The sequence below is a fragment of the Paramormyrops kingsleyae genome, chromosome 6 (genome assembly GCF_048594095.1).
Source record: "Paramormyrops kingsleyae isolate MSU_618 chromosome 6, PKINGS_0.4, whole genome shotgun sequence".
Lineage (NCBI taxonomy): Eukaryota > Metazoa > Chordata > Actinopteri > Osteoglossiformes > Mormyridae > Paramormyrops > Paramormyrops kingsleyae.
In genome coordinates, this window is record NC_132802.1 from 31,400,484 (window position 1) to 31,414,221 (window position 13,738).

Below are 13,738 nucleotides of genomic sequence, written 5' to 3' on the forward strand. Positions count from 1 at the left end.
TGATTCCAGGAGCTAAGCTGCCTGGGGGTATATGCCCCATGTAGGGTAACCCAAGGCAAACAGATCCTGGGTGAGGAACCAGACAAAGTGCGGCTCATTAGACCCCTTATGTAGAGAAAAACAATGGATACATGATTTCCCTTGCATGGATGTGGGTCACCAGGTCCCCCCCCCCCCGGAGCCAAGCCTGGGGGTGGGGCTCGATGGCAAGCGCCTGGTGGCCAGGCCCGCACCCATGGGGCCTGGTCAGGCACAGCCTAAAAAAGGTATGTGGGTCCCCCCTCCAATGGGCTCACCACCTGTAGGAGGGGCCAAAGGGGTCCAATCCTCGGCTGCAGAAGCTGGCTCTAGGAACAATGGCTGTCACCTCTCTGGTGGGGAAGGAGCCTGAGCTGGTGCATGAGGTTGTGAGGTTCCGACTAGATATAGTCGGGCTCACCTCGACGCATGACTTGGACTCTGAAACCAGTCTCCTTGAGGGGGGTTGGACCCTCTTCCACTCCAGATTCGCTTGTGGGGAGAGATGCCGAGCAGGGGTGGGCATACTTATTGCCCCCTGGCTGGGGCACATGTACATTGGGGTTTACCGCAGTGGACAAGAGGGTAGCCTCCCTTCGCCTTCGGGTGGGGGGGACAGGTCCTGAATGTTATTTGCACTTATGTGCCAAGCGGCAGCTCAGAATTCCCACCATTTTTGTAGTCCTTGGAAGGGCTGTTGGAGAGCACTCCTCCTGGGGACTCTCGCGTTCTGCTGGGGGACTTCAATGCTCACATGGGCAATGACAGTGAGACCTGGAGTGGCGTGATTGGGAGGAACGCCGCCCCCCCTCCGATCTGAACCTGAGCGGTGTTTTGTTGTTGGACTTCTGGGCTCATCACGGATTGTCCATAATGAACACCATGTTCAAGCATAAGAGTGTCCATATGTGCACTTGGCACCAGGACACTCTAGGCTGCAGTTCGATGATCGACTTTGTGGTAGAGTCATCGGACTTGCGTTTGCATGTATTGGACACTCGGGTGAGGAGAGGGGCGGAGCTGTCAACTGACTACTACCTGGTGGGTTGGCTTCGCTGGTGGGGGAGGAAGCTGGCCAGGCCTGGCAGGCCCAAACGTAAAGTGAGGGTCTGCTGGGAATGTCTGGTGGAATCCGCTTCGACTCCTACCTCTGGCAGAACTTCGCCCATGTCCCAGGGGAGGTGGGGGACATTGAGTCCGAATGGGTCATGTTCCGCGCCTCCATTGTGGAGGCGGCTGACCAGAGATGTGGCCGTATGGTAGTCGGTGCCTGTCGCAGTGGCAATCCCAGAACCTGCTGGTCGACACCAGTGGTGAGGGATGCCATCAAGCTGAAGAAGGGCCTTTGGGACTCCAGAGGCAGCTGACAGGTACCGGCGGGCCAAGTGTAATGCTGCCTCAGTGGTCACTGAGGCAAAAACTCGGGTGTGGGAGGAGTTTGACGAGGCAATGGAGAACAACTTCCGGACAGCTTCGAGGGGATTCTGGTCCATCATCCGGCGGCTCAGTGCAGGAAAGCGGTGCAGCATCAATACTGTTTATGGTGGGGATGGGGCACTGCTGACCTCAGCTCGGGACATTTTTGGTCAGTGGAAGGAATACTTTGAAGACTTCCTCAATCCCGCCAACACGCCTTCCAACGAGGAAGCAGAGTCTAGGGACTTGGGGGTGGACTCCCCTATCTTTGGGGTGGAGGTCACTGAGGTGGATAAAAAGCTCCTCAGTGGCCGGGCCCCAGGGGTGGATGAGATCCGCCCGGAGTTCCTTAAGGTTCTGGATGCTGCTGGACTGTCCTGGTTGACACACATCTGCAGCATCGCGTGGACAGTGCCTCTGGACTGGCAGACTGGGGTGGTGGTCCCCCTCTTTAAGAAGGGGGACCGGAGGGTGTGCTCCAACTATAAGGGGATCACACTCCTCAGCCTCCCTGGTAAGGTCTATTCGGGGGTCCTGGAGAGGAGGGTCCGTCGGATTGTCAAACCTCGGATTCAGGAGGAGCAGTGTTGGTTTCACCCTGGCTGTTAAACAGTGGACCAGCTCTATACTCTCAGCAGGGTCTTGGAGGGTTCATGGGAGTTTGCCCAACCAGTCTACATGTGCTTTGTGGACTTCGAGAAGGCATACGACCGTGTCCCTCGGGGAGTCCTGAGTGCTCTGGGAGTATGGGGTGCCGGGCTTCCTTATAAGGGCTGTTCAGTCCCTGTCTGACCGGTGTCAGAGCTTGGTCCGCATGGTCAGCAGTAAGTTGGACTGGTTTCTGGTGAGGGTTGGACTCTGCCAGGGCTGTCCTTTGTCACTGATTCTGTTCATGACAGAATTTCTAGGCGCAGCCAGGGCGTTGAAGGTGTCCGGTTTGGTGACCTCAGGATTAGGTCTGTGCTTTTTGTAGATGATGTGGTTCTGTTGGCTTCATCGGACCGTGACCTTCGGCTCTCACTGGAACAGTTCGCAGCCAAGTGTGAAGCGGCTGGGATGAGATTCAGCACCTCCACATCCGAGACCATGGTCCTCAGTCGGAAAAGGGTGGAATGCTCTAGAATTTGAAGGGGCTGATTCTTATCACTGCTGCTTCATAACTGACATTGAATTGCTCAAGCGTGTGCTGGAGGTCCTGGTTGAGTGAGGCCAAAAACAGCCTCATCTGTAAATAGCAGGGATGTCACTGCCAGCTTCTCATTCTCAATAACTTTCCAATCATAACTGTGCCGTGATATCCTATCCATGAAAATCATAAACTGGAGTGGAGATATGACAAAATAGGGCGACCAGATAATCCATGTCGGGGAAGACACTTTGAGCTAGGACAGTATTTGTGAACTAATGTTTCAGTTAAAAGGGCCTGGATTTCACAGAAGCATTGAGTTCTTGCTGTGTGCCAATTGGTCAGTCTCCTATAATCATGCACGTGTCATTAATGATAATGTAAACAGCTGGATAAGACTTTCAATCAAGGAAACAAATGAGAACATAAGAAGAGCTGAACTATTTAGCCAAGCACAGGAGGGCTTCAGTTATGAAGTAGCTTGTAAAACCTAAACTAACTCAAAGTGTCCTCCCTGACACAGATTATCTGATCACCATTGTTCCATCTGGATCCTAATGCATAAAGGTTCCTCTTCCAGTACCCTGATATTGGTTTTCCTAGGATGAGAAGTGTGATCCCCTATAGTTTGAGCATGCCTTTAAGTCCCCCTTTTTAAAAATAGGACCACCACCCCTGTCTAACAATCCTCAGGTACTTTATACGCCTTCCAGGTGAAGCATCAGCCGTCTCACCCCAACATCATCCAGTGCTTTCAACATCTCTGGACATATTTCATCTACCCCTGCAAACTGATCAGTATGGAGGCCTTAATGTATGGAGGACTCAGCACTGCCGTGACGTCAGCTGCGATGGTAGATACTGCTCCACCAGAATCCAACACTGACTCCTGATAAGAAGGCATGTCTACCAAGTTATCCAGTTCTTCCCACCATTTGACAATATCCCCAGCACAGGTCAGCACTTCCCCACTTCGGCTGTACATGAAGCGCGACCCTTAAGCTCCAGACAAGAAAGCGAACATATTAATGGTTAAGGCACACAAACCTTTTTACTGAAGTTGCATCTGAGACAATCCTCAGAGGGGGATTTTTAACTTCTTTGTCAATGTGTCATTATACAACTTTGCACCTTGCCGCTGTCTGTTTATTATTAATGTACCACTTTTCGTCAAAATTGATTTACTCTTCAGACCTTTCAAGTTCAGATGCCGAGTTATACATCACTGTTTTGTTCCCACCAGAACTTCATCAATTATTTCCAATTAGTATGGAAATGTGTGGTATAGTGTGAAACCATGGAAACTTCAAGAACAATCATCATTACATTTATCTACTTAGTAGACTCTATTGTCCAAAGTGGCGTACATGTCAGAATTAGAGATAAGGCTCAGCGTATCCCTGGTACGGCTGGGGTTAATCAGAGGCCTAACATGAAATCACACGGGATCTGAAACTGAAAAGACGCGTATATATGGGACAGATTACTTACCATAGGCTGCAGGCTCCTCCAGGACCCTGAGCAGGATGTGTAGAATATGGATGGATGGATTTATTACCTGCGTTCTAATGTATCTGTAATATTTTGTGAGAGTAGCTTCTTTGATAAACACTAATTGTCAAGTTTGTATTAAATCGGCAGTATTTCTCAATGCTAAGCAAAAAGATTTACATAGCACGGTACTTGCGCTGAGCTGGAGTGCGAGCAGGGTCGTGTGACACTAGAATGGAAGGATGAAACAGATTTTATTTTGGGAATGGGAGACAGGCATTTTAAAAAAGTACCAGGGAGAAAAGAACATATGCAAGAGCAGTACAGTGAGGATGGGGTGGGGGGTGGGGGGGGGGGTGGTCACAGATAAGTCCAGTTGTGTACTATGCTAAGTATCATGGTCTTAGCACGTACGTATGCTCATATAAACATACTGTAGGGCTGCAAAGATCCAATGGGGGCAAGGTAATACTGCAGTTTACAGCCAATGATAACATGTGCTCTATACATTCATAGACTCAGACGGTCCACTGGAGCAGTGCAGGCCAAGTACCTCACCCAAGGGATTCCATAAAACTTAAACTCTCAAGTTTAATCAGGATAGAAGCCTATGGCCAGAACAGTTACACTACATGCCTTCCCAGCATGCAGCTATTGGCAAATGTAGCTGTATAATATGACTTGTGCATCTTCTCAGTACATTGCTTTCGGAGAGAAACAGACTTGAGCTAAGCAAGTATTTCTGCCCCTTAAATACCACATTTCATCTTTCTATTCCTTTAAACTTAGTGGGATTTCTTAACTTTATACAACAGACTGAGCCACTTCTGTATTCTAGCATGAATTCCACTAATGAACTCTGCTGAAGATATCACATTTAAATGTTAATTAAACAAATCTATCGACTAACTGGCGTAGATTCTTCTGACCAAAGGTAAAACTTGACTAGGGCAAAAGATACGTGAATTCAGAGGTACTGGAAGAAAACTGTAGAATTAAAAAGAGCTAAAGAAGAATACAAAAGTGGATTTAAAAGAAAGTGATTCACATCTTGTCCTGGATCATTGAAAATGGGTCAATGTTTCATTACAAGTTTTATTTATCGTCTGTACCACACTAAAAAAAGATATTTACAGTCATTTGATTTTTAGCCAATACAAAGCTGATTACTGTGAAGGGATAAACCTATAAGTGTCTCTAGGTATATTTAAATTACTGAACAATTTGATCTCACAAAGAACTTTGTGACTTTATAAAATGAAATTAATGTTCAGTAAGTCCTTACATTAGATAAATAGGTTGTTGACTTTCAACCTTTCCAACTGTATATTAAAATAATCCATGGATTAGAAGATAGTGAATTTTGAATTTAATTGAGGGCTCTGACCTCTTCAATATGGTGTCAAAGTCTAATTTCAAAACTCTTATTGGCCAGCTGCTACAATCCAATGGCAAAATATAGAACAATTGCATCTTGCTTTGTCTACCTTAAATGAAATAAAAGATGGGTTTATGTTAAACTACCAAGTTTAAAATATGCATAAGATCAAAGGTGGAAAATCATGATCATTAAAAAATAGTTTTCATATAAATTAAACTTGACCCAGCTTTTTCAATGGAACATAAACTGTACATTTTTTTTTTATAGATAATACATCATGGTTGGTATAACACATATGGCCTTGATGCCCATCACTTGCCATCATGCAAAGCTCTGATTCCTCCATTAAGCATGATATGAATGACAGCACACTACTGGCTATTGTCTGAGCACAAATGCAATCAGATCTCACATTATCAATTCAAGTCCTACTCAATAAAGATGCATCTAACCACAGCAAATAGTTACTTTGCAATACCTTGGCCAATTTCTTGTCAGACAGGATGTTCATACATAAGAATGAAATTAATAAATATCGCCTTACTAGGTTTTTATTTTGATTATCTGTGACAGTATTTAAATGATATGAATATATGTAGTGTTGCTAATTTTTCTGTTTTTCTAATTATGTTAGCAGAAAGCATTCCATTAAAAATGTCTGTTCCAGTATGCCTGAATATGAGATGTATTTGCAATACTTTACCTATTTAAAAATGCATTTTAAATACATAGCGCAATCTAAATATACAGTGGTACCTCGGTTCTCGAACTTAATCCGTTCCGGACTCCGGATCGAATCCTAAAAAGTATGAGTTCTCATCGAATTTTTCCCATAAGAAATAATGGAAAACCAATTAATTGGTTCCCGTCCCCCCAAAATTACACCTAAATATGTTTTTTAAGCATTTAAACACAAAATGAACAGGATAAAACAAGAAGAGCATTTTTTTCTTAATGGATTCCAAAACGATGAAGATCTTATCCCAACATTACCCCTGTCCTGCCCCGATCGTCCGCTCCTTCCGTATGAGATCCCCATGTGATCGGCTGTTTCTGGTTGTTGTCATTAGTCCTCTGTATTAAGTCTGCGTTTCAGTTGGTTTCCCCAGTCCGGTCATTGGGTGCGTTCGACTTGCTTACAGCGCTGGCTTAAAGCATTACGGTTAGATGCATTGCGACCTCTCACCCGGCTGCACAAACTGGAACCGCCTCCGTGACGATACACGTTTGCCTTTATTGGCTGAAGAGTTTAGTTACACGCATGACGTTTATATCCCAGGCAGTTCCGGTGGGTAATCTGCTATTTCTCCCGAATATCACGTAAAGCAGTAAGAACTGGTTTTCAATTAATTTACCTGGTAAAATAAAGTTCAAATAAATGACAGAAATGCTCTAATAGGACACGTAAGTTAGTGGTTTACTTATTGATAGTTACTGTAATGTTGCGCTGCTTTATTTGGTTAATCGTCCAGTCTGTGAAGAAGGCATTCAAGTAAGAATTGCATTGTAGTATGACTCATTTCCTGGCGCGTACAATTTATATTAGGTCAGCGTTCGCGGTTCGAATTCTGATATTCAGATCGAGTTCTAGGTAAAACTGGTTTGTTCGACTTTCAAGAAATTCGAGTTCTAGTGAGTTACCACTATTAATATTTATTGAAAAGTGATTAATATACCTTTTCACATTATGCTTAATTGTTTTATTATTGCAATTATTAAGTCTCTTTGTATAGACCTAGCAAAATGGGAATTTGTTAAAAGTGAAACGTCACCATAGAAAATATATTCTAGGGTATAGAATTACTATAAACTGTGGAACTTGCATCATTCTCATATAGTTACTGGTACAGTTTCACTGTAGTAATAGGGTATATATTCAGAACAAGAAGAATGGAATAAAATGTTTTTTAAAAATGTAATACCATTCACATAAAACAGCTTTACTTCGCACAAGTTAAAGTGATATGAAAAGACTTGGGACTTTTGGAGTCTTACAGCTGCAGCTCATAGACATTGTAGATTTGTTAGCTGAGTAAATGAGGACACCCAAGAAGGAGGCTGTAGACACTTTAGTCAAAATCTTGCTTTCCTCTATCACCCCCAAGATGCAGCTCCGAAGGAGAGAAATACTTCAGGATCTGGTTTTTTAATCAAAAAAGTAAGAGGTTGGCAGTACAGCACGACAATTAACCTTAAGTACTTTGTAGATTTAATTTTTATTCTTCACACACTTGGGAGCATGTTAGTATCTACTGTCACTTAATTTTCTCAATTAAAAAAGAAGATGCATACGATAAAAATCCTCATTATAAATAATGAAGTTGGTGCCTGCAGCCTCTGGCAGGGGTTGCCGGGCGAGGTGACAGCCAGCCAACAGCCCATGTCCCTGGGGTACCAAGGTGGGCTGTGTCTCCAGGCTGGCCATCCAATTTCCACCACACAGCAAACAGGATCAAATCTATGCATTTCCACACTGCTGCTGAAAGCGAGGTGCTTCTACACTGGCTCCTCCTATATGTAACTGCATCAGCACTCACTGTTAATCTCTAAACATGTTAGTTTGCATTTTCTGCTTGCACAGTTGTAGTTTTCCTTTAGTGGTATATACAGTGTGTCCAGCTTGTGTGTATTAACATGCAAGAATCTATCTCACATCGGTCTAAAAGGCCAATCTAAATACTTCTGTTTTAATATATCAAACTTGATGACAGCAATACTGGTGGTAAATCACAGAAACAATAATTAAGCTCTCATGAAACGGTATATTTGTGTTACATGTTGAATTATTGAATACTGTTGACATCCACATTTTGATTTCTTTTATGAAATTGAGTGTAATAACTGCAATTTATGGAAGTAAATGACATCTACTCTGAGAATTTTTTATTTACAAAAACTGTGATTTAAAGAATGGAAAAACTACTAAAGTTAATTTTAATTTTACCAACTATATAAATTTGCCACTATCCACCACTATCATAGATGTTGGCATTTTAACCGTAATTCCCATGCTGATGTAAATATTGTACTCATATATTGTACTTACATATAAATGGGTTATGTAAATTCCAGGACCATAAAATTCCCAACAGGAGTGAATAACGAGTAACAACTAAACAATGTTGACTATTGCATGATCCATGTTACATTCCATAGCCTGAAAACCTGTCATTAGTACATTGTACTAATTTACTGTAAACATTTAACGAGGAAGGAGGAGGAGACATATACCTCTCATTGAGCAATGTTTTATGGGTAATGATTAACAAGAGGTGGAACCTATCTGAAACCCTTTTCAAGTTATTAGAAGGTCATGGTGTTTATTTTAATTAACCATGTAAGAACCATCAAATTAGTCAAAACCAAATTTTAATAAAAAGGGACTGGCTCTGTGACCAAACAGGAACAGAATTCAGGTTATTGCTAAAAGTGTCGAACATTCTTCTGGGAATTATACACAAGAACAGGAAACAATTTCTCAGAAGCAAATGATTGACTTCCTGGTTCTAGGTACATGTAGGATAATGAACTGTGATGACATTCACAAAGCACAAAAAATGTTAGCCTAAACAGGCTGACTTGAATTTTATTTGGTTGAATTTAATAAATCCCAAACATTAAAATATGAATAAAAACTTCAGACATTATTTATGTACACCCACAGAACCAGAGAAGCCTTTTATTGTACCAGTGTTTTCCACCCTGCGTGTATTTATTCTTTAATCAGTCTGTTTCAGCAGCTGTAACTTGGAATGTGTTAAGCAGGAAAAAAAAACTTTTTGCTCTCTGTAGCTAAATAAAGGAAAACAGCCATAAGAAATCTCAATTTTCACTTGGTCTGTATCTGTTCGAAAAATGTATCTCGGTTAAAAAGGATATATCTTGTAATTAATATGTATATTTTGTATACCATTGTATAGACACACAACAAAACCACCATCCCTCCCCCCCCCCCCCCCCCCCACCCCCACCCACCCTGCCGGCAAAAAAAAGCCTTGGAAGTTATCCTTTTCTTTAAAATGGTCTTTCTCAATTGATAATTAATTTGTAATCTGACGTATTAAAATTTGTCTTGGGGGGGGGGGGGGGGAATCCAACTTAACAGGATAGCCGTAGGGCGTGTGATTGACAAAAATGACTGAAAGTCTATGGGTGCCTGAATGGATATTTATTACTTTCCTGACCTATGAGTCATTGTTCCAAGGGTGATTTGTGAAAATACTTGAAGCAGGTCAAGGAATAACTACAATCATAAGTACATTTCATTAACAAAGGTAAAGAAAAAAACCCATTGAAGTATTTTCATGTGGTATGACTTGTATTCATGTAAAGTTCCATTACCATTTATTCATCATTGACAGAGTACGTTACAACAAAACATGAAGCACGTCACCACAGAATAGCATCTTTTATTTAGCAATTATGACAATGATACTTGGTTTTTTGTGTGTGTCTTTATATACGCAGTTGGATTTGCTTGGAATGATCCGGGGAGGCTTGCCTTTCCTTTGGTAATCGCCACCATTAATTGCAGTTTGTATTTCTGACAAACACTCTCAAAAGTAACTCAAAATGTTTGTTAGTATCAGCAAATTTCACCACCCAAATTTTTGTTAGAGTTGGGTGCTAAAGCACTAAAGCAACGCCTGAGACATTTTTTGTATCCTCATTCTAAATTCTGGGATTTTATCATTTTATTTTTTATTGGTGTGTTTCTCAGGTAAAGATAAACTATGCAGCAGCTTGATTGGTCAGGTAAGTGGTACTGCAGCAAAGAAGCTCAGTCATACCGCCATTGCACAGGTAATGTCAGTGAGGATGGATTTGAAAGGATGCATTTCTTCCCATCTAAAAATGGTGTCTTTTTCACATGGGTCAGTCATTTAAATTAACAAGTAACAGTCAGAAAGTTATCAATTAGGTTTGCAGGATTTACATGCAATCATTTACCTTTGGGTTTATAATTAACACAAAGTTCAATTACTCAGCTGAACCAATTGTGCTGCATTGAACTGGAAGTGGAAAGATGATGGTTGTTAATATGGAGGCAGAACAGTATTTGTACTTCAACACCTAGAAAGAGGATTTCCTTTGTCAGAAATGCAGTACGAGTTATTTTATTCTTGAAAACACCGTCGCAACAACTTCCCACATTGCAAAAACAAGTCAAACATTCATAAACATGGAACATAGTATTGCAAAGGACACCTGTTTATGGTCGATTAAAATCTGGAGCATAGCTAGCATGTAAAATGCATTACATGTGAAATGTTTTGAGCAGTTCTGTGTTTAAATGTCACAGCAAAACCGAATGTTATTTCCCTGTAACCATCAGTTACTCAAGATGAACAATGACTGGGGGAAAACAGTGGTGGAACAAAACATGTGGAAGAGAATAAGGTCTGCTGGAGGCACCTTCTGGACAGACGGCCTCTGCTAGATAACACTGAAGAAAGTACGAAAAACCAGGTGACAAAATTAAACGAATAAATTCTCCATTTCTAGGAAGAGAACACGATACATTTTGAAAATAATACTGCCCAAAAACGACCTTCTCTCTGGTGGGTGTTAGTGTATTCCTATGCATGTAAAGACTCTACTAGTACAAAAATGTTAATGACAAGCACAGACCTCAAGGGGCTCACGTGCACATCTGGGAAATCAATAATCCATCAATAGTTAATAAATGAATGCGTGTATAAAATGCCTGGACTGGCATTAGAGGCTACAGAACAACATTAACTCCCTACAAGAGCGACCAAATGCCCACCCCTACCCCCCCAACCTCGTTTTTCTCCTCACTTCATTAATAAATTTAATAATGTGTCACTAATGAGATGACAACCCCATCAGGAGGTCCAGGTCTAGTCCTCCTCAGTCCACCATGTTATATAGAATGAATATGTAGCATACATCAGTCGCTCTTGGGCTACATGCTAGCTGAGTGTCACAGCTTAAATGGAGTTACTTCTATTCAAAGCAAAATGTTTAGCGCACCTTTGAGGCTGGGATACGAACAGAATTTGTAATGTAAAGGAATTTTTTGAAAGATAAAACTCTACATTCCAAAGGGAAAAAAATGCAGAATCAATATTTTATTAGGGGGTAGATATGCTGATTAATACAAAGATATTTTGTAAATTAGTCATTATGCAACAATTATGATAATGAAGGTGTGAATTCCAGATGATATAAAACAGGATAAAAATGCTTGAGCAAGCTAGTGGCCATCTGTATCTAACTGGGAATTTTAATAACCCAGTATAAATGTTACTAGTCACATAAACACATTCTGGCCTTACTCCGTCATATCTGTGGGATGCATCCTAGCAGTAGACCCGCCCCCCCCCCTCCAGGCAGCAGTAAAGCTCAAATGTCAGTACTAGCCAGAGCAGAACCTGGAGAACTTACAGGTAGACAGCAGCTTCCCACCAGTTACAGAATTTGGCCACTGGGAATCAAGCTGCAACTTTTTAGCTGATAAAAGAGCACATACTTAAAATAAAGGAAGTAAGGAACGATACATCATACAGCAAGCCGAACCCTCCCCTGCTGTGATGTCGAAGAATTAATTCAAACGCAGTCTTCCAGTGTAATAGATGCCAGTTGTATATCTAACCAACTGGGATTGTAAGTGGGAACAAAAGACTACCAGCTTCCAGGAACTGGAGTGTGAAACCTCAGCACAGAGAGGCAGCTGGGCGCTGTTGGGTAACAGCGTAGTGAAGCAGATGTGGAAGTTCTCCCAGGAAGGCTGCAGTCACCATGCTGTTTGTGCTGGGGGGGGGGGGAACTACCTCAGGATTTAACAACAAAGAAAGGACTGCCTTACTTCAAATGAGCAGTCAGGGGGGTGTCAGCATGCTGCCAAAAAGAAGCGTAATGAAATAGTGTAAAAGTGCGATCAGGAAAAGCGGCATTTACTCGAAAACCAGAATCCTTACATAATGACCTAGATGGACTATTTTAAGCTCGGGGTTCAAACAGGCAGCCCGTGTCTTTTTTCCCACCAGCATGGTTTTAAGTGTTAAATTAGCATTTTGTTATACAGATTTACAGAGTTCAAGCAGCCACCTTTTACTGCAGATGTACAGCAAATGCAAGTCAAAGGCAAAAGAAAATCAAATAAATAAAGTCTCAGCCCCAGAATGAAAAAGGGACATTTTCAGCCTAAGGCGTCTGAATATGTCTGAATAATATGTATAAGACTGGCGCATCTTCTCCAGGAATGCCCCCCCTACGGATTTCCCATGTTACAGTTAGCGTCCCTGCCCCCCCCCCCCCCCAGAACCAACGTATTCACAGGAGTTAGGGCAGGTCATGTGATCATCCCACACCGATCTGTCCAGCAGAAGTCAAGCGACACATTTTATGGAGGAAGCGCCATGTTGCTTGGCCCTAGCGGGACGAGGGTGGGGGGCATGCTAGCCAGAGGACTGGACGGAAAGATACAAGAGGGGCCATGGAGGGGGGACCTGATCAGGGGGCTGCCGACGCTCTTTGGGCTCCCCTAATGACATTTAACCTGAAAGCCGCAATTCAGCGAACCGACTAACGAAATCCTATCGTCTAACCGTGAGCACGATGACTTCACTTTGGATGTGCAATGCAGACATAAGACCTTATTAAGTACTATATAAGACTTTGTATTACCTCTCGACCCTTTATTACATCCTGATCGTGGTCCCTTATTTGCCGAGATGGACGGTCACCGATTAATCGGGCTTTAGAAAAAAAAGATTAATTATGGCTGTTTGAATTAGCGAATACCTGTGGTTCCAAACAGACTGCAGATTAAGTTTGACTTATGTAGAGCTTAATAAGGAATTCTCTATGTCAACAAAGCAAGTCTAAAGTAGCGTTGCTATGAGGTTCACTTCATGTGACCCATCGAAGTCCTTCAAAGGTAGGAATGAGTGCTGCACCGTGAAGACACACCTTCCCCCCCCCCGGCTCCTGGTGGCACTGCCACCGTGCCACATACATCACAAGGTCGCCAGATTTACAGACACAGCTCATTGTGACAATAAATACATTCAGTAGCAGATACATTTCAAACCTCCGTCTCCCTCTCCACCTCCCTCCCTGCCAGAGGTTACAGTCCTTTACACAGCCGGGTGGCATCCACCTCGTCTCAGCTGCAGAAACGGTGAAAAGGGGTCAAATGGAGTGGGTGGCAGGTGGGGGCTGTTTCCAGTGCTAGCCAGTAGTTGTAGGATCCCCACCTGAACTTGTGCACGTGTCTTTGCTTAAGCGAACGATCTCCTGAGACAAAACTTCCAGGTCCTGGGTAATAGACAGGAAAA

General features: G+C 42.6%; 2 protein-coding genes across 5 annotated transcripts in view; both read right to left on the reverse strand.

The window, feature by feature from the left end:
- kcnd1 (potassium voltage-gated channel, Shal-related subfamily, member 1) overlaps positions 1-9,379 on the reverse strand; it is a 141,458-nt gene extending 132,079 nt beyond the window's left edge. The window contains exon 1 of one of the 2 annotated variants that reach the window (XM_072713036.1): positions 8,479-9,379. The gene's annotated coding sequence lies outside the window, so the exon portion shown is untranslated. Of the gene's footprint in view, positions 1-6,425; positions 6,512-8,478 lie in introns of those variants that run through there. The other variant, XM_072713035.1, reaches the window with a different exon arrangement.
- Positions 9,380-9,731: 352 nt separating this feature from the next.
- Positions 9,732-13,738, reverse strand: part of gripap1 (GRIP1 associated protein 1) — a 36,466-nt gene continuing 32,459 nt past the window's right edge. For all 3 annotated transcript variants that reach the window (XM_023826687.2, XM_023826686.2, XM_023826688.2), the window contains one exon: positions 9,732-13,718. In XM_023826687.2, coding sequence (XP_023682455.2) covers positions 13,632-13,718 — 87 coding nt within the window. In that variant the 3' untranslated portion in view covers positions 9,732-13,631. The remainder of the gene's footprint in view (positions 13,719-13,738) is intronic.